The sequence below is a fragment of the Taudactylus pleione genome, unplaced genomic scaffold (genome assembly GCF_031769625.1).
Source record: "Taudactylus pleione unplaced genomic scaffold, aTauple2 ptg000183l, whole genome shotgun sequence".
Classification (NCBI taxonomy): Eukaryota; Metazoa; Chordata; class Amphibia; order Anura; family Myobatrachidae; genus Taudactylus; species Taudactylus pleione.
The window spans coordinates 8509430-8530303 of NW_028284585.1; the positions used below are offsets into that span (position 1 = coordinate 8509430).

The 20874-nt window shown below is 40.3% G+C and overlaps 1 protein-coding gene across 1 annotated transcript in view; it reads right to left on the reverse strand.

Annotated features, from left to right (window-relative positions):
• Positions 1-1252: 1252 nt before the first annotated feature.
• The window catches only part of LOC148519769 (UPF0462 protein C4orf33 homolog), a 67079-nt gene continuing 47457 nt past the window's right edge, over positions 1253-20874 (reverse strand). Inside the window, exons 4-6 of the mRNA XM_088476099.1 lie at positions 10442-10493; positions 5508-5707; positions 1253-1676 (exon numbers count right to left, since the gene is read on the reverse strand). Of these exons, the coding sequence (XP_088332225.1) occupies positions 1586-1676; positions 5508-5707; positions 10442-10493 (343 nt within the window). The 3' untranslated portion in view covers positions 1253-1585. The remainder of the gene's footprint in view (positions 1677-5507; positions 5708-10441; positions 10494-20874) is intronic.

Sequence of the window (20874 nt, forward strand, 5' to 3'; positions counted from 1 at the left end):
TGATTTTAATAATTATTAATAACACTGTACAAACACAGTCTTATTAACATATATTGGAGGAAATGTATCAAACCTTCTAAAAAGTGTAGAAGATGCCCAAAGCAACCAATCGGCTTCTACTTATTTTATAGAATGTACTTTCACTGATTGTGGACAAAATGGGTACTGTAACTTTAGAATTTATTAGTAACACTGTCAAACCACAACTCCTAAACCAGGGCTTACTGCTTTATCCTGATGTAAAAGTGTCACGTATGCTACCCTTGCAGGTCAGGATGCATACTGAGATCTCTCCAGCTCTGGGCGATCCGTCTTTTTTTCAGTTGCATTTTAGAGAACAGTTTTTTCAAAGTACATCCAACTGTACATCAGCTCCAATGTTGGATAAATATATCCCAAATACAGATAAAGTTAATTCTCTTCAACTAAATTTTTTATCCATGGATATTCATTAACATATGGAATGTGGATGAATGCTGACGTACTGGTTGGGCTCTTTAGGTAAATCAGTGGCCACTGATGCCTGGTGATCCGTCAGCGGATCGGGGAGATTCAACATGTAAAAATCCCTGACTCGCCGATTCCGACCACTTACGGGTCGGGATCAGGGAATCGAGATTGTCCAAAATGTTGAATATGCCAGATTCGCTGAACATGACCCCGGCAGAACGGGGAATTTTGGCAATCAGTCGCAAAAGTATGGGCCCCTTAAGGCAGAACGGGGAATTGTGGCAATCAGTCGCAAATGTATGGGCCCCTTAAGGCAGAACAGGGAATTGTGGCAATCATTCGCAAATGTATGGGCACCTTAAGGCAGAACGGGGAATTGTGGCAATCAGTCGCAAATGTATGGGCCCCTTAAAGCCTTGGGCAGCACAGACGGTGCAATGGTTAGCATTACTGCCTCACAGGACTGAGGTCATGATTCCCACCACGGCCCTAATTGTGCGGAGTTTGTATATTCTCCCTGTGCTTGTGTGACTATCCTCACACACTCCAAAAATATACTGGTAGGTTAATTGGCTCCCAACACAAAAAATTAACCCTAGTATGTATGCGTGTGCGCATGTGATAGGGAATATAGATTGTAAACTCCACCGGGGCAGGGACTGATGTGAATGGCCAAATATTCTCTGTAAAGCGCTGCAGAATATATGCGCGCTATATAAATAACTGGTAATAAGAAAAAATAAATAAGGCTATCCTTCTATTACTCTGAAAAACACATATACTGTACATACCATACCTTGTTTTATTTATATTTTAATAAGTACTGTGGGCCGTCCCTTTAACATTAGAATTTCACAGAAAGATTCCAGAACCATAAATATGAGTGACATACTGTAGTATCGGATTTACCAATGGGGCAGAGAAGAGGTTTCCCATCTGAAGCAAGGTGATAAGGTGGTGTGATTGTTTTTCTACAGCTGGAAAATTTTAATACAGAGCTGCTCCAGACTGCAGTAAAAAGTATTAAAACATTCAATGCTATGCTACTGTGTGATTTTCTCTGCTGATACTGCAAAAGAATCTGATTTGAATAATTAGAAGACATTTATAGCATAAATGCAGATCTTCAAACAAGTTACATTTTCCAGAGGCTGGATTCAGGCTCCTTCCATTCTTCGCCCATCAACACAGAGAAGTTAAAAGGCCTGAAGCACTCCAAGCGATGACTATGAAATAAAGGAGAGAATAGGCAGTTCTAATTCTGTGAAATACGTTGATAAGTGGATTCCCCTTTTTTCACATATACAATTATTTCACTTTCATAGTAGGTGTGACTGGTTTGGAAAATTCAGCACATGAAAGTTATTCAAGTCACAGGCTCTTCATTTCATATTTGCTCTATATAAGAAATGATACCTAACATCTATGCTACAAATCAGTTTTCATTCTGCAAAATTAGTTGGCAATACGTAGTTAACAGCTAGATGGTAAAATATTTTCTATGTATTAAATACACAGCAGAATACTTACAATTTTATAAACAATGTCACGTTAATGTTTTTCTCACACTTTTGTTAATTTGCAATCCATGAGCCTTGCACATGAGCCTTACACACACATATATACAGTATATATATATATATATATATATATATATATATATATATACACACAGGTTGAGTCTCCCATATCCAAATATTCCGAAATACGGAATATTTTTGGCATGACTTAGATAATAAAACCTTAGATGTTTGATGGTTCAATGTACACAAACTTTGTCTAAGGTACACATTATTAAAAATATAGTATAAAATTACCTTCAGGCTGTGTGTATAGGGTGTAAATGAAACATACATTTATTTCATGTATGTACACACACTATGCTTGAGCCACAAAATTATTGAAAATATAGTATAAACTTACCTGCAGGCTGTGTGTATAAGGTGTATATAACACATAAATGCATTTTGTATGTATATTGGGGTCCCATTCCCAAGATATTTCATAATGATATGCAATTATTCCAAAATACGGAATATTCCGTTATCCAAAATACCCCTGGTCCCAAGCATTTTGGATATGGGAGACTCAACCTCTATATATATACATATGACACAAAGAAAACGTTGCTGCCTTTAAACTAGGGAGTATATGCATTACTATTTGCCGATTTTTCGTTGCAGCCAGGTCAGAGATGTGTGGGGGGTCATAATGGAGCCAAATGGGGTGGTGCATGGTGCGTGACTCCCCCACTATACAGTGCTGAGATTAGCAGCATTGCAAGTGTGATGGGGCCACAATTCTGCACAAATTGCATCATCGAGCCGCCTGGAAAGTCCACTTCACTAAGGAAGTCGGCGGCAGCGGGTGGCCTCTGGGAGATTTGTGAGTTTCAAAAGGGGCTTCATTTACTGTTGGCCATAACTATATTTTCAGGCTGCACATGTGTACCAAAATGCATCAAATTTCGATTTGAGTCTATCTTACATATGTGGCCCTTTAGGCTTGGAATGGTGGAAAGGTGTTATGCAAGAATAAGATAAAACAGTAAGGAAACTCCTCTATCTGCTTCTCCGCCCTCCTCTCTGTGGATAGATTTCATTTTCTTCAGAAATGTGATGCTGGCTTTATGTCCCATAAGAAAAGGGCACAACTTTTGAATATGTTACATATAACTAATTTGTCACTATTACAGCATTGTGCAAAGGCTGCCTTCTCCAGGAAGATGATTAAGTGCTACTTAAGGAGTTGTCAATACACACATCAGTTCAGCAACACAATGCACGTGATTTTTATTATAAGTAAAATTATTGCTTTTATACTACTCACAAATGTGCGCCCTATATCTACTGAATTATACACAGCCTATGCCTTATTTACCCACATCATTTGTGATTTTAAAATACACACACACACACACACACATATATATATATATATATATATATATATATACTACCGTTCAAAAGTGTGGTGTCACCCAGACAATTTCGTGTTTTACATGAAAACTGACTTTTATTTATCAAATGAGTTGCAAAATGAATAGAACATATAGTCAAGACATTGGCAAGGTTAGAAATAATGATTTTTATTTGAGGTAATAATTTTGTCCTTCATACTTTGCTTTTGTCAAAGAATGCTCCTTTTGCAGCAATTACAGCATTGCAGACCTTTGGCATTCTAGCTGTTCTTTTGTTGAGGTAATCTGAAGAAGTTTCACCCCACACTTCCTCAAGCACCTCCCACAAGTTGGATTGGCTTGATGGGCACTTCTTGCGTATCATACGGTCAAGCTGCTCCTACAACAGCTCAATGGGGTTGAGATCTGGTGACTGCGCTGGCCACTCCATTACAGACAGAATACCAGCTGCCTGCTTCTTCCCTACATAGTTTTTGCATAATTTGGAGGTGTGCTTTGGGTCATTGTCCTGTTGGAGGTGGAAATTGGCTCTAATGACATAGCATTGCAAAATGGAGTGATAGTCTTCCTTATTCAAAATCCCTTTTACCTTTTACAAATCTCCCACTTTACCAGCACCAAAGCAGCCCCAAACCTTCACATTACCTCCGCCATGCTTGACAGATGGCGTCGGACACTCTTCCAGCATCTTTTCACTTGTTCTGCATCTCACAAATGTTCTTCTGTATGATCCAAACACCTCAAACTTCGATTCGTCTGTCCAAAACACTTTTTTCCAATCTTCCTCTGTCCAATGTCTGTGTTCTTTTGCCCATATTAATCTTTTCCTTTTATTGGCCAGTCTCACATATGGCTTTTTCTTTGCCACTCTGCCTAGAAGGCCAGCATCCCGGAGTCGCCTCTTCACTGTAGACGTTGACACTGGCATTTTGTGGGTACCATTTAATGAAGCTGCCAGTTGAGGACTTGTGAGGCATCTATTTCTCAAACTAGAGACTCTAATGTACTTGTCTTCTTGCACAGTTGTGCACTGGGGCCTCCCACTTCTCTTTCTACTCTGGAAGAGCCTATTTGTGCTGTTCTCTGAAGGGAGTAGTACACGCCGTTTTAGGAAACGTTCAGTTTCTTGGCAATTTCTCGCATGGAGTAGCCTTCATTTCTAAGAACAAGAATAGACTGTCGAGTTGAAAGTTCTCTTTTTCTGGCCATTTGGAGAATATAATCGAACCCACAAATATGATGCTCCAGATACTCAACTAGCTTAAAGGAAGATCAGTTGTATAGCTTCTCTAAGAGCAAACCCATTTTCAGCTGTGCTAACATAATTGCACAAGGGTTTTCTAATCATCCATTAGTATTCTAATGCGCTTAGCAAACACAATGTACCATTAGAACACTGGAGTGATGGTTGCTGGACATGGGCCTCTATACACCTATGTAGATATTCCTTTAAAAACCAGATGTTTGCAGCTAGTATAATCATTTACCACATTAACAATGTATAGAGTGTATTTCTGATTAATTTAATGTTATCTTCATTAAAAAAACAATGCTTTTTTTCAATAATAAGGACATTTCTAAGTGACCCCAAACTTTTGAACATCAGTGTGTATATATATATATATATATGTATATATATATAAACTGTGCATGTAGGCAACTAACCCCATTGAAAGATTACAAATCTGTAGAAATCTAGTATATTCTGACAATATTTCTAACTTTTTAAATTCCGGAATTTGCTATAATTTATCTATTCCAAGTACATATGTTGTTTATTCTCCATCCTACTAGCTATCGCTTAATTGTAGAGGAACAATTATTGTATCATTGCTTCAGAACTTATGGTGTCTGCAAAATAAATGTTGTAACTGGCTTTCAAAACTTCTTTACAAACTGCTTTTAGCAGTAAACAATTCTGTTCAAATCATGACTATCGCAAACAACTTTGTCAAATGCCTACAATTAGTAATCAAAAGCCTGAACGGTAACTGCATTTCAGCTCCAGCAGTCTCTTTTGTTTCCCTTGTTACTAGAATTGCCTTCAGTCTATTGTGGAGAGAGATCAATCATTCCTTTTTACATAATAAAAAAGTTGTCCACATCAATACTTGCAACACAATTATTTTACACTTACAAATCAGGTTGCTGACCCGCTTGTACTTCCTTTTCAGGTACAGGATAAAGTGCCTCATAGGTTCTCTTCAAGCCAGAACCATATATTGCAAAGGCATTAAATCGGTCTACGGAAGGAGGGAAATATTCCCAGGGAATCAGTGCGCTTCCTTTCCATGTCACCTCTGTAGTGGACGCTTGAAAGGACAGCGGTAGACACACCTGTGTATGAAATGAACCAGGTATTATAAACCCATCCTAAGAGACTCACAAAAGAGTTAGAAAAACAGTGGTTTGCATTATTTGTACATATCTCACAGATGCAGGAGCGTGAAGGACAAAGTCTCTGTATGACAAAGACAAATGTAACATGTTAACACACAGTGCTGCTGAATAGACAGGCACATCTATATTCTCAGTTATGTGCTCAATTGTCCCCTATATTGTAGTTGTAACTCAATGAAGATATACATATATGTATATGACTACAGGTAATCCTGCTGAGATTATGACTACTTAATGTAGAACAGGCACGTGTAAAATAGGATTCTGATTATGAGGTCACCGAGAATAAATTGGGATGAATTTATTAAGGGATGCAACTAACACTTGGCTGCTTATGTGGGTGTACAGATCGCTAATATAACAATGTTTATTATCCATGTCCGTGTCCTGCTTTGTATTGTATTGTAAGTCGCTGGTATCTTATTTGTTTATGTACTTTGTAAGGCGCTGCGGAACACTTGTGGCGCCATATAAATTATAATAATTAAGGGATGTAAAGGACTGTAGAACAACTTCATATCTGCAACTTCAATTATTAACTTACACTGCTATATTTAGAACCGACACACATGTCATTAACATATAATCTTCCATTTATATTTTGTCCTTAGAATTAAAATGGTGTTTTTTTCCTGTAAATAAATATTTGTTAGCACTAAACATCTAGTTTTATTTAATTTAATCAACTGATTTTCTTTAAAAAAAAAAAAAAAAGCAGTATAGATCAGACATCCTTGGAATTCAGGCCGTGTGTGTCATCCCTTTGTCTTATGCTTAAAAAGCAATCCTTTACCTGCTGCCTGTTTTGTCCTTTACTAAGGCTTGTCCACAGGAATATACCCGTGTATTGCACTTGCTCAGTTTGGAACGCAATCAGGCAAAGTTAAACAATTGATCCCTATGCAGTGATACATATGCTGTTCACACTCATTTTGTTCAGCACTCTGGGCGAATAACAAAATGGTCAGGGGCTGACACGTCAAATAAATCTTCTGTCGGCCAGAGATGTAGGTCTTCTCATTCAAAATCCAAGTGATCCTGATCTGATTTTGATTGGACAAAATGAGTGTATGTGTTGCGATAGTAGGATTGGAAAGGGTGGAGATGGGTGGAATATCAATGAATAGAGTCCAGAGGTGAAGATGTGACAGCTAACCTTGTTGTCCCCAAATTTTCTCAATGATCTCTAAGGGGTCGAAGTAGGGTTGAATGCCAGTCGGCCATAATTGAGTATATTTGCTCGTATGCAGAGTTGTAGACACTTCTCTGGCCAGACTGCACCTATCCATATGCTTGGTTTGATACCAGTCACCACCATCAGTACACACTTACACCAATACTATATTACTGTAAGTGCAAAAGATTAGTGTGAAAACAGGTGCATTAGCGCTTCCACACAACTCTGCGTAGCCAGCAATTCTGTCAATACGACCTCAGTGAATACCTGCCTATGGGAGACAGCCTCATTACAGACCAGTAACAGCCCTTCAGTCACAAGTGGAAATGCAACGGATATGCATATGGCTCTGCATCGACCGTACTTGTGTACACCTGGTTCCGAAGCATGTGCAGAGTGAAAACACAATAGATACGGAGTAAAAAAGGACTTGACCTCTACTCTGCATCAGCCCATAAGTGGGACAATTTATAAGTTAATTCTCTCCAAACTTTGATGAATACCCCATTAAACACAGTACTGGTACCTTTGCATTGCAAACTGTCACATGTAAAATAAGTTATTGTATACAATGCTCAGAGGATGGCTGGTAGCCAGACTGAATAGGCAATAATGCAGCATCCATGATGAGCAAGACTGGAGTATCACTGAAACAGCAGAGACTGCTTATACAGGTAAAAATGTAAGTAACTAGATATACAGATAATGCACTGCTAACAGGATTGGAGCAACAGGAAACAGGAATGGCGTGTCATTAGAATAATGAGATACAGAACTGAAGAAGCAGACTTGCACATGAATAATAGATAAATTGAGTAGATTGGAAACAAATTAGTGCCAGTTAGTGACAAGGACAGGTGCCAGATGAAGACAGGGGATCCAAGAATAAAAAAACTTATTGCTAAAGAAATGCACACTGATCATGCTAAGAGAAGAGAAAACTAAATTCATAGCTCTTATGTTAATATGTATAGGATCATACTCCCAGGCTTCTCATGATGCAGGTCATGAGCTTTATCTGAAGGACCAATTACTGATGTAGGTTCCCAAGCATTCCCTTTATCTGTAAATCCTCTTCGAGAAACCATCCAGAATATAAAAATCAAGTATTATAGAGTCGGGCAGCCATCTCCGTAACCTCGGGACAGGCATTCAACTCCCTGGGAACTCAGGACAGGAATCAGTGTCTGGAACCTCAAAACTATAGACAGCAACTAGGACCTAAGGACAGGAGGTAATGACTGGAACCCCAGGACATGGAGCAACAATTGGGCTCTCAGGTCAGGATGCAATGACTGGAAGCTGAGTATATGAGACAACAATTGCAACCTCGGGATATGCTCCAGCAACTGAAAACTCAGAGCAGGAAGCATCTACTGGAACCTCAGAACAGGAGGCAGCAACTGGAACCTCAGGACAATAGGCAGCAACTGTAACTTAAGGTTATTATACAGCATATGGAATCTCAGAACAGGAAGCAGCCACTGGAACCTCAGAACAGGAAGCAGCAACTGGAATCTTTGAACGGGAAGCAGCAACTGGAGCCTCCAGACAGGAGGTTCCAGACAGAACCTCAGGGCAATAAATAAACAACTGGAACATTAGGTCAGACTTTTTTCAGTCTTGTACCTGCACAGCCATGTTATACCAGTCACCTGCCAATGCTATTTCCTGTTACTCTAATCCTGTTTACCATCAGAGCATAAAAATGGCATCCCCTTCACCAACTGATAGTCAATCTGATGCATAAAAGCCCAACCTTCCTTCCTTCCCACACACACACACACACTGCCAACCACCTCCTGCACAAAGACCTCCAGCTGCTAGCCACCTGTTGCACTATGAGTGCATGATGAATTCCACCTTTCAAAATCCTAGCAATCCTCAGAGTAATGTGGGATCTCTGAGTCTTCTGTTCAGGAATAATGTAGGGCTATAAACTCATTTGCATTGAGAGATCCTGGAAGCAGCATGAAAATGCTTATACTATGGTTATAGATGACTATAAGTGCTGATAATTGGTGCACAGTGCAATTTCAGAGCTAAAGGTAGTTTAGCTGTCTTCGTCACAGCCATTGCCCAATTTGGGGAGATAATCGTGCATGGCAGTAAAAAGAAATTATTACCTTGCCCTAAATATGAGTCGTCAAGAGTAAACTTGGAGGTTGCATGCGCAAGGCTGTGTATGCAGCTTCACCAAAAGTCAGTGCTGTGTATGCAGCTTCACCAAAAGTCAATGCTGTGTATGCAGCCTAGAAGGGGTTGTGACCATGCATACATACAGGAAGTTATTGGTTCCCACAGCCACTTTTCCTAGCCTTTAATGTGGTTCATTTGGGGAAATGGATGAGGATAGAGTCCCATCCACCATCACCATAATCTTCCATCACCAGACTATCTAAGAGAGGCCATGGTAATTAGTAACCACCACACATTTACAGCATATGCCACCTCAATGATGTCACAGATGTTTCCATGCCAATAGGCCATAACCTCAAGCCAGAGGTTCCCAAACTCAGTCCTCAAGGCACCAGGAATGGTCCAGGTTTTAAGGATATCCATTATTGAGCACAGATGGTTAAGTCAAACTGACTGAGGTAGTAATTAAGTCACCTGTGCCCAAGCATGGTTATCCTTAAAATCAGGGTGCCTTGAGGATCGAGTATGGGAACAAAGAGATTACGTTATGTGTAAGAGAGGAGATGCAAAGGTCACTGTAACTGCAAGCTGATTTACTAGCACCATTATAGAAACTAGACAAAGTCATACAACAAGACTATATTGATACACTGCCCCTTACCATTTACACAATACAAATAAAATGGGAGTCTGTCTTTAAAATTTATTACGCACAGCCCGTTGTAAATAAATATGAACCTGTAACACTGTATTGGGAATTGTTTGTTGCACTGGTAATATTCTTGTTATTTATATATGTTTTATTTATGTTATGTAGCTGTTTTTTGTTCTGCATAGACAGTGCTACAAGTTCAAATTAAATTTCCTTCAATGCTTGTGAGGTTCTCATTACTTATGGGGTTATACAGATGCACTTAACACTCTGTTCAAATTATCAATTAGATATAATCATCCTGTGATGAAGCCAAGAGCTGTGGAGTGCACGCACATTCTAAATTTGGCAAATCACCACTAATTATTCATGGAGTTAAAAAGAAAGGATGAAGCTAAAGGTTTCTAAACTGTATTATCCCTAATCTTCGCCCGCCCTCCTGTTTTATAGCTGACAACTGTGTTGTGCAGTATATGCCAGCTTTAATTAGAAATTTCATTTTATTAAATGGCTGCTTGGCAGGAAAAGACTGGGACTGAAAGGCCGAGGAAAGAGAAAGCAGACGATCCTCCAGGTAGCTCATTTTCTCTTCTGTGGTGCCGAGTGGAGGATCTGATTTTTTGCTATTTTCAATGTTTATGATTCACATTTCAGGCAGCTCAGCAGGTTTTCAGTCTTCAGCAAAACCACAATCGTCACTTACCTTCCAAATATTCCTGCGTTGTGAAAGAAGCAGCACCAAATGATGCCCATGTCTGCAAAAATAAAATTACACGATAATATGTACTTGAGTGATTTCTAGTATAAATACTTAAACTCTATGACTGGGAAGAGGGACATATGCAGGTATGATTGTTTTCACGCTGTGCACAGAACAGCACATGCACAACTGCGTAATACTCAGCCAGCACTGCTCCGCCATTCAGAAGATTAAAAAACCATTCAGATATAACTTTCCCTTTGCTGTCTTCTGTTTTTAATGTGCAAACAAAAAATGCTGTGTTGTTTACTGCCCTAAAATGAGCCTAATTTCAATATTCTGCAGAGGATTGTTAATTTCAGCAAAATCACACAATGTAAACAACAATTTAGATAAACATTTCTAAACCTCAATTACAACTAACTTCCAGGGTGTCTCAGAGAGATCCAAGGGGAATATCAGCCAGCTAAATTTAACTTAAAATTAAATGTTATTACAATATTTACAAAACTATCTGAGGGGGTATTTTTACTATTTAAAGGCATTTTGTATAAATATATAAAGCTTACAATGTACTTGGTAAATATTTACATATAATGGGGTACTTATGGCCTTATTCAGATTTGGGAATATAGTAAGATAAAGCAAGTAACTATGTACATAGAGAGACCATGTTGCACTACAAAGGGTGCAAATACATATTTTTTTTTTGCATGTGGGCTAAATAGTGGCTGCTTTTGCATGTAGCCCACAAATACTGGACAGCTTTATTTTTACACTGCAATATAAAGTAGATGTTAATTTGGACACACCCCTACCAAATCTAAATCTCTCAGCACATTTTAAATCTGTTTTACCAAGATGCACAGTTATTTGCTCTTTCATAAGGCTGGCTACACACGTAAAGATTTTCTGTCCAACCATCCAACTAGTTGATTGGTTGCAATGAAAATCTGGTAACGTATGGGAGTAACTGATGATCAGCAATTTGCTCCTAAATGCCAGAAAACAGATGAAAATGGTCGTCAGACAAGTTTGTTAAATGTTTGATCTAAACAATTTGTTCAAACAACAGTTTTTGTCCATTTCCCAGCATTTGGGAGCAAATTACTGATTGTCATTTGCTTTCATACCTTAAGCTGGGCATCCACTATACAATTTTCTGTCAGATATCTGTCCAATTTGGCTGGTTGGAATGAAAACCTGGTAATGTATGGGAGCAAATGACAGTCGATCATATTGTCTTAAACATTGGAAAATGGACAGAAAACAATTGTTCAAATTTGTTAAAGTTAACCAATGTGTCTGAAAAAAACATTTTTGGCTATTTTCCAGTGTTTATGAGCAAATAGACTATTGTCATTTGCTCCCATACATTACCAGGTTTTCATTCCAACCAGCCAGATTGGACAGATATCTGACAGAAAATTGTATAGTGGATGCCCAGCTTTAAGAGATTTTCATTCCAACCAATCAACTAGTTGGATGGTTGGACAGAAAATCTTTACGTGTGTACCCAGCTTTACTCTATTCCCAAATCTGAATCAGCCCCCTAGTAAATATAACCGCCATAGGGGCTGATGTCGGGTTCCAGTATGTTATCTGTACTTGATATAAAAAGATGTACCTGCTAGTTGAGACATCACTTGTAAGTACTACTGAAGCCTAATAGTAAATGTCCAAAATAAATAGGTAAATCTATGTGTGCATGTGATGCATGCTGGATGTAAATATGGGACATGCTTGAGCAGACCTGCACACAACCTGCTTTAGTTACTAATTTACATTTGCTTGTATTTCTGGCTTTTTAATGAACACATTTTATGTGATATACTGTAGGGCGCAAACTTTCAGTCACATAATGCAGGACATAAGAAAAAGTTGGAGAAATCCTGATTTATATTGATAGCTCTATTCATTTTACATTTTTGTTCCATTTATTCAAAATTCAACACATGTCCAGTTGGACTAATTGTTTTAATCTCTTTATAATATGCATGATAAAAATATTACCATCTTTATTTATGTTCCTTATTATGAACTAATTATGACATTCTGACCACTGTAATTCCATATACAGGTTGAGTCTCCCATATCCAAAATGCTTGGGACCAGGGGTATTTTGGATATCGGAATATTCCATATTTTGGAATAATTGCATATTATAATGAAATGTCTTGGAAATGGGACCCAAATATACACACAGAATGCATTTATGTGTTATATACACCTTATACACACAGCCTGCAGGTCATTTTAGACAATATTTTTTATAATTTTGTGCATCAAAAAAAGTTTGTGTACATACATGAAATTCATTTATTTTTCATATACACCTTATACACACAGCCTGAAGGTTATTTTATACAATCTTTTTAATAATTTGTGCCTTAGACAAAGTTTATGTACTTTAAACCATCAAAAATCAAAGGTTTCATTATCTCAGTCATGCTGAAAATATTCCGTATTTCGGAATATTCCGTATTTCGGAATATTTGGATATGGGAGACTCAACCTGTACTACATTTCTTCAAACCGCTCTATGTCTATTTTACTTTCTACTGAATGTAGGTAGCATATACTATAAGCAAGTTCCACATCTACTCCATAAATCCCAGATGTGGCAATCATGCCTCTCTCACAAGACAAAGCATGTCATATTGAATCTAGTTCTGGTCTTTCGTTTCCTCCAAATATTAGTATTGCACACAATGACCTTTTCAAGCTTGCAAAAGGGCTGTCTGTTGTCCATATATTATTCACTACTACATAAACTAGATAAATTAATAGCGTGGCGCTTTCTGCAGAAGAATAAACTTATAATTCTTAAAGAAACACGGCTGAGTGCTTACTTTAGGGATCAATCTATAAGGGACGTGCAAACAGGGTAGAGCCTCCTCTGTCATACTCCACCGTCAGACTGCAGATTTATTACTATAAAATGTATTAGAATTATACAAAGAAGATATTTATAACTTATAAATATCTTCTTTGTAATATTCTTATCCTTTTTATATGCAAAACTCACCAAAATTCCAGCACTCCCTGGAAATACAGGGAGTGATGAGGCAGTTAGAGCTCAGCCTCACCTCTGATAGTTCAAACACTGCCTGAAGCTGGGGGCTGGGCCACGAAGCAGCCAATAAAACACATAGAAAAAGAGCTAATGGAGGCATAGCTCATTTTGAGGGGGCGTGCCTTGAGCTCTGATGGACACCTCTGACAATCAGGTGACCAGTCCAGGAAGTACTCAGGCATTGGAGCACAGCAGAAGCACTGAGGAGGGAAGGAAATTGGCATATGCAGACAGAGGAAATACACAAAGGAGAAAAAGGTGAGGAGGGTCTGCTGTTAGGGGGAGATCTGTGTGAGTGTGTGTGGGAAATCTTTTGTCCTAGGGGGAATCTTCTGTACTAGTGGGAGACAAGTGTGAGGGGGATCTGTGCTACGGGGAATCTACGTATGTGGCGGGGAAAATCTGTATGAGGGGGGAGATCTGTGTAAGTGGGGCAGGTTTATATATGTGTGTGTAAATCTGGCTCTGATACTAGCCAGTGCCTCAGCATCCACTGACCTCAATCTATTGACAGAGTTCTATTCTACCCTGAAGATGCCCTGAATGTTTGACTGATAAGTGACTTCTAAAGCTCCATCTACATTTGGATACTTAGATGGGACAGTTTGTCTCAACCCTTTTCTCAACTAATAATTATGCTCTGTCTGTGGGAGACAGCCGAGAGACTTGCCTGCTGTTCCGGGGGGCTGGGAGAGCCACACAATTTTTGGGCGGCTCACGGCCGTCCCGGGAGAGTAGGCAAGTATGACACACACTGGGAAAAGAGCCATGGGTTCACAGGGGCTGGGAGTAATGTAAATGCAGCGCTGTCTGTCCCACAGTCACAGTGCATACCTGTTAGCTGCAGAGAGGAGCAGCCACCTTGTAATGTAAAGTAAATAGCCCTCCTAGTGTATAAACATAGCAGTGCCTTTGCTTCCCCTCCTCGTGTGCCACGCATTTCCGATATATCAATATTCTAACAGATCGTGAAACTATTTTTGGGATAATCAATATTAAGCTGGGTAAACATTAAACGATGTGTGTACCCAGCGATTTCAGACGCAACGGACCCGGCTGGGGTGCCGGCATCGGTAAGTGTATACACACTTGCTGATGCCGGCAACGATGAACAACGGCAGAGGGGGGGAGCGGGGCCATGCTGCATTCGGCAGCATAGCATCGCTAACGTTATCCCCGGACTGTACTGCAAGTACCAACGACTGGGGATATCGTTAACTACCCGCAGGAGCGCGCATCGTTAGCGATATAGTGCATACACACTTGCTGATGCCGGCAACGATGAACAACGGCAGAGGGGGGGAGCGGGGCCATGCTGCATTCAGCAGCATAGCATCGCTAACGATATCCCCAGATTGTACTGCAAATACCAACGACTGGGGATATCGTTAACGACCCGCAGGAGCGCGCATCGTTAGCGATATAGTGCGTACACACTGGATGATAAAAAAACTATATTGTCTTAACGATGTGTCTTTATCGGTAATATCGTTTAAAATATAGTCTAGTGCAGCAGTGGCCAACCTGTGGCTCTTGAGCCACATGTAGCTCTTCCATTGTTCTGATGCGGCTCCCCTGCAGGCTCCTCTGATAGGAGCACAGCTGTTCAGAGGAGGCTCGTCCTTTGTTGCAGCAGTCTGCTCTTCTCCGGAGGCATGTATGGGCGATGTGGTGATGTCACGCTGCAAACAGGAGGCAGAGCTCAACTTGGGACTGAATCTGCAGCCACAAGGAGGACGTGGTCACAGATGCCGGAGCCTACCTATGTGACACAGACAGTCGCAACAGGGTAAGAGCTGTGGGTGTTTTTTAAGATTTTTCATTTTATTTGTGACATTTGGGGGGGCTGAGTTGCCCGTGGAGTGGGAGGGAATATGGGGGAAGGTGGCTGGAGAGGCTCGGGGAGAGAGGGGGGCACTGGAGTGGCACATGAGGGTCTGCAGTTGTGACACATGAGGGTCTGCTGTTGTGACACATGAGGGTCTGCTGTTGTGACACATGAGGGTCTGCTCAAGTGACACATGGGGAGTTGCTGGAGTGACACATGGAGGGGCTGCTGTTGTGACACATGGAGGGGCTGTTGAAGTGATAAATGAGGGGGACTGGAGTCACACATGGAGGGCTGGAGTTACACCAGGGGGGGTTGGATTGTATAAGGTGAATCTGTTTTTTTTTTTGTTTATATATTTTTTGTGGATGTTGCTTTTTCAGTGTATTGTATCATGTGGATGTGGCTTTTTCAATGTATTGTATCATGTGGATGTGGCTTTTTCAGTGTATTTTATGTGGATCTGGCTTGCTTCAGTGTATTTTATGTGGATCTGTTTTTTCAATGTTTTTTTTATATTGTTCTGGCTTTTTCTTTCCCTTTAATAGTTACCTCTACAGTGATTGTGTGCATGCGCTATTACATGCTCCTACAAACATCATACCAGGTGCATGGCCTAGCTGGACACGTCCATTTTGCATGTGCGCCTTTGGTGTGCACATGATTTCGGATCTTTGACTTACCTACAGATATTTTTGGGCTCTGCCTCTGACTGGTTGGCGACCACTTATCTAGTGTGTACACACCTTTAGTATCGATGGTTCCATGAATCCTTTTGATTATGGTTAATAGTTTACATTTCAAGTTCATGGGCAGTATACCATAAAATGGCTATTTATATGGTATATTGTGTTTCAAATAAATTTGTGTTGGATAGGTGTTAAATAGATATTCTTGACCTAATTAATCAAAACTCACAGTAGCGGCTTCCCTGGTATCTATACAGAAAGTAACTTTATTCCTCCCCCTTTCTGTATAGATACCTGGGAAGCCGCTAGTGTTAGTTTCCTATATTGGCCTCTGTTATTGTATCCATAGCTATATCTTTGTAACACTTTAAAAAGGTTAGAAACATATTATTGGGATGTTTTGCTATACCGCTAATTCTATTGGTGTTGACTTAACTACGTGACCGGACCAGTCACGCCGTCGGGAGAACTTCCGTATACCGCATATTATTGGTGAAATTAAACCACGTGACGGGACCGGTCACATGATTGGGACAACGATAACAAAGGAACTTAGAATGCAGTCTAATTCATCTATGTAAGTCAGTTTTCATTATTTGGCAGTTAATATATGTATGAATATTTGGGGATAAGTAAGATTGCCTGCATATTAGTTTTAACAGATTTGATGGACAGTTTTCTGTGTACCGATTGACTACATGTGTTTATAATTCTTAACTAATGAGTGGGTACTTAAGACATACTGTGGACCCACACATTTATGCTTATACTCCTGAGGAAGCTGGGGGGAATCATACCCCAGCGAAACGCGTTGGTAGGCTCATCTTCTATACTCCAAAGACTGACTAGATGTACTCTGGACAAATTCACAAGCCCCTCCGGGCAGGATTGAGGTGTTAAAGACCTCTAGGTGGATAACATCTCATAACTTTAATTACTGCATGGTGGATGCTAAAAGGAAATCCTGAGAACTAATTTCCACGGACTGGTAACTTTTATGCTGCTTAATTTAATCCTCTGGACATACAGGAAGGGGTCCTAATTTCCAGTTTAAGCGATTTGGGAGTTAAACTGCACTAATTTAATTTTTATTTTTGTGTATTTTTTGGATTTTGATTTTAATCATATATGTGTATTTATGCATGCATGTCAGAAACTGCTTAAGTGTGCACTAAGTGCATTTTTTAGTGTGCACTACTTGATAGTGAAATAAATCTCTATATATTTTTATATTCTAAAAAGCGTCCATCATATTTATATGTTATAGCGCTGGTTTCCATACTATTTATCAGAGATGAGAATAACCTTTAATATAAAATGCTATAATTAAATGGCATATATTGTGAAAAGAGTCTACCATATATCGTTATCAGAATGGGAATGAAGCTCTTACTTCAATGGATGAAGTCAATGGCATGACACTCTAGTGCAAATGGAAGAAATAATTAAAATAAAACACTCTGTACTGTTATAAAGCAAATAGATTGAAAAAATTGAAAGTATGCCAACGTTGGTTCGGAGGGAGTGGGGCTACGAGATCAGGCAAACACTTAGGTCAAATATCAATAGAAATGTTTTAATACATAGTTGTGATAAATGGACAATGCCAAAACATTTGTGCTAACCCAGTTTTTCCAACAGGTAAGTGATGAGTTGGAAGCATTGTAAGAATTTTAATTAGGTTTAAGTACCATGTTTCTATTTCTTATGTGGTTAGTGCAGCTTGAGAGGATACTGTGCTTTTAGTTAATAGACCGGCGGACGCAATGCCGCCGGTCTAAATCCCGACGGACCTGCCCGACAAGGGACTTAAGATAGGCGTTGAAATGCTGATGCCTATCTTAATCCCGACACCGGAGGACCGACCCCCGCCATCCTGATCGTCCACTGACGGGTAAGTATAACACATAGCCCAGGGTAGGGGGGGTTAGGTTTAGGGATCCCCTCGCCCCCCCCGGAGAAGGTTAGGGTTAGGCTAGGGGGAAGGGGGGGTTATGGTTAGGCACTAGGGTGGAGGTTAGGATTAGGCATCCCCCCGGGAGGGTTAGGTGTAGGGTGCGGGGAGGGGGGGCTAGGTTTAGGCACCTCTGAAGAAGGGTTAGTGTGCTTACCAACACCCATCGAGATCTCTCACTGACGCTGCCGGTATTTCAATCCCATTCCTTTAAAGATTATAAATAATTTTTGCATATTTTTTGAGGACGGCCCGGAAAAGGAGGCACCCTTCCATCCACATACACAGGCCCCGCAGCAGGGGTGGGGGTGGTGGGGGGGGAAGGGTGGCGATGACGCGATTTACGGGCTGCTAGGTTAAAGGGAGATGAATAGGGTACATGGATTGAATCCAGAAATTTATGTCATCTGAGGATAGCAGACGGGTTAAGGGGTCTTTTGGAAGATTATCCAGGGAGTTGTAGTATTTTACAAAGGCATTTGCTAATACTATGTGTAGCCTCTTGTTACTATGTAGCTGGTATAAGGTGCATGAGTAGGTAGCTTATAATTGTGGTTAGTTAGTGACTAAAAGGTCCCCGCTTGTTCTTGTGTGGACACAGGTAATGTGGTAGGTGTGCATTGCTAGTACTATAATTGGGGCGCCAGACCAGCTCTATTCCAAAATATCTTCTCTTTAGTAAACGACTCCTCCAGAACATTACTTGGTTGTAAAACAATACATGATAAAGGAAAAAATATCTAAGCCACGGAAAGGGCATTTAATTCCTCTATTTGCATATCTAGCTACCTAGTTATCAATTTAGATGGTAATCTAGAAAATCTTTAAGGTTAATGAATGTATTACATATGTCGAGTTCTTATGTTCTCCCTGTGTTTGTGTGTGTGTCATCTAAATGCCCCTTTTCTCTTTCAGAGTCCAAAAACATACTAGTAGGTTGATTGGCATCTGATAAAATGGACCCTAGTAGTTGTGTGCTAGTGAATTTAGACTGTAAACTCTTGATTGATCCTGGAGGCAGAACCAGATTAAGAGGCGCCCCCTTAGACATTAATTATAATTGCGATGATGGACTTCCCCGGACTGTAAGCAGAGGAGGACAAGGAGGGTGTGTGCCATGACGTGGGCAGGGATAGGTGGCACAGTGTACAGTTCTAGATTGAGGGCCATGAACTAATCTTGGGGGCTGTGAATTAACCAGGGAGAGGGTCAGGAATTGATTCTGGAGAAACAAATTTACATAGGAGGACTCTATACCTGCTGAGGCAACGACGAATCTGTGTGATCATAGGATGGCTCATAGCAAGTGCAAAGATCGCAGGGGTGGGCTGCTGTCTCTGCAAGTCAAGGGCTCCCAGCACATTGGGGTTTCCAAACAAAATGCTGACATTCAAAATGTTGACAATCATAATGTCGACATTCAGGATGTTGACATGTTTAGAATTAACCATTTAGGGTTATTTTTAGGTTAAAATATCAGTGTCAACATTGTGAATGGCGACATTCACACTGTGGACACATGCAATTAAGGTTAGGCTGCAGTTTTGGTTAAGGATAGGCAGCAATTAAGGTTACATTTTAGAATATCAGTGTTGACAATGCTGACATTTTGAAAATGACGACATGTCAGTTTTGACATTCAGTGTGCCGACATTATGCATGTCAACATACAGATGTGTTCACATACATCTATCCCCATGCACTACAAGTCGCGTTACACATAACGCGTGAGCGCTGTGTGACTTGGTAGCGCTGAACGTGTTTTGGTGCAACTTTTTACCTTCAAATGCGTCTTATTAGCACAGTGGTGCATATGGAACGTACAAGCAGCTTCTGCTGATTAAAATGATATGCAGCATGCCTACTTTCCTTGTGTGACTGCAGGTGTAATGCTACATTACAGTGTCAGCGGCTGTGACACTATAACATAATGTTTTGCATGCAGATGCACCCTCAGTTGCACACAGAACATAGGCATGCCGCATACCATATTAATCACCAGAAGCTGCTTGTGAGTCATATTCACATTGCTGTGCGAATAAGACGTATTTAAAGAGCATGGCGCGACTAGAAAGGCTGTTTAACGTGTAAGGGGGCTAGATTTGTATGTAGACACATCTGTATTATACCATACCAGCATACTGAGAGAGGTTCTCTGATCAGTTTCAGTTTAGGGTGCTGCTGTTGCTGGTTATGTCAGCTAATACTAGTGTTAACTCTAGGTCCGGCGGGACCGTTATAAGGACACTCATGAAGCGTAGTCACGAGAAAAGGGGCTGTATCCTTAAGAAGTGCCCCCTTTTCATCACTCCTGGGGACGTACCCAGCACATACGAACATGCTGGGCTGCCCTCAAGCTCTCACCTTACAGTGAATCTGAATCTGTATACAAAGTCTAAATCTGTATAAAAACCACAACTGAACTTGGCATGAAATCAGGTTGCGGGCCCCTGCATCGTAGCCCTTCGTATACCGAGTCAGACTCAGTCGCACACAGATATACAAGTGTCGCATATCAAATGAATCAGTGCAGTCTTGGGTAGCAGTTTTGTTGTCTAAGTTGCATTGCAAATTACATGCACCTTCACGCAAAAAAAGACGCTTATCGCAAGCCGAGTTGCACAGTACCTGGCGCGCTGAGTAGGGATGTTTGGTGCAACTGCAGCAATAGTGTATGAGGACACATCTGTAAATTCAGGTGGTAGAAAGTCATTGACAGGAACATTAGTGATATACAGAATAGTATATAGGTATAAAGTCAAATTTACAGCATAACATGAACGAATAATGGTTAGGCTATTAACAGTAGCATATAATAAAATACTAATACAAATATGCTGGGGCAGAGAACACTGCAGGATTTTAATATGCTGGGGCAGACAGCAGTGC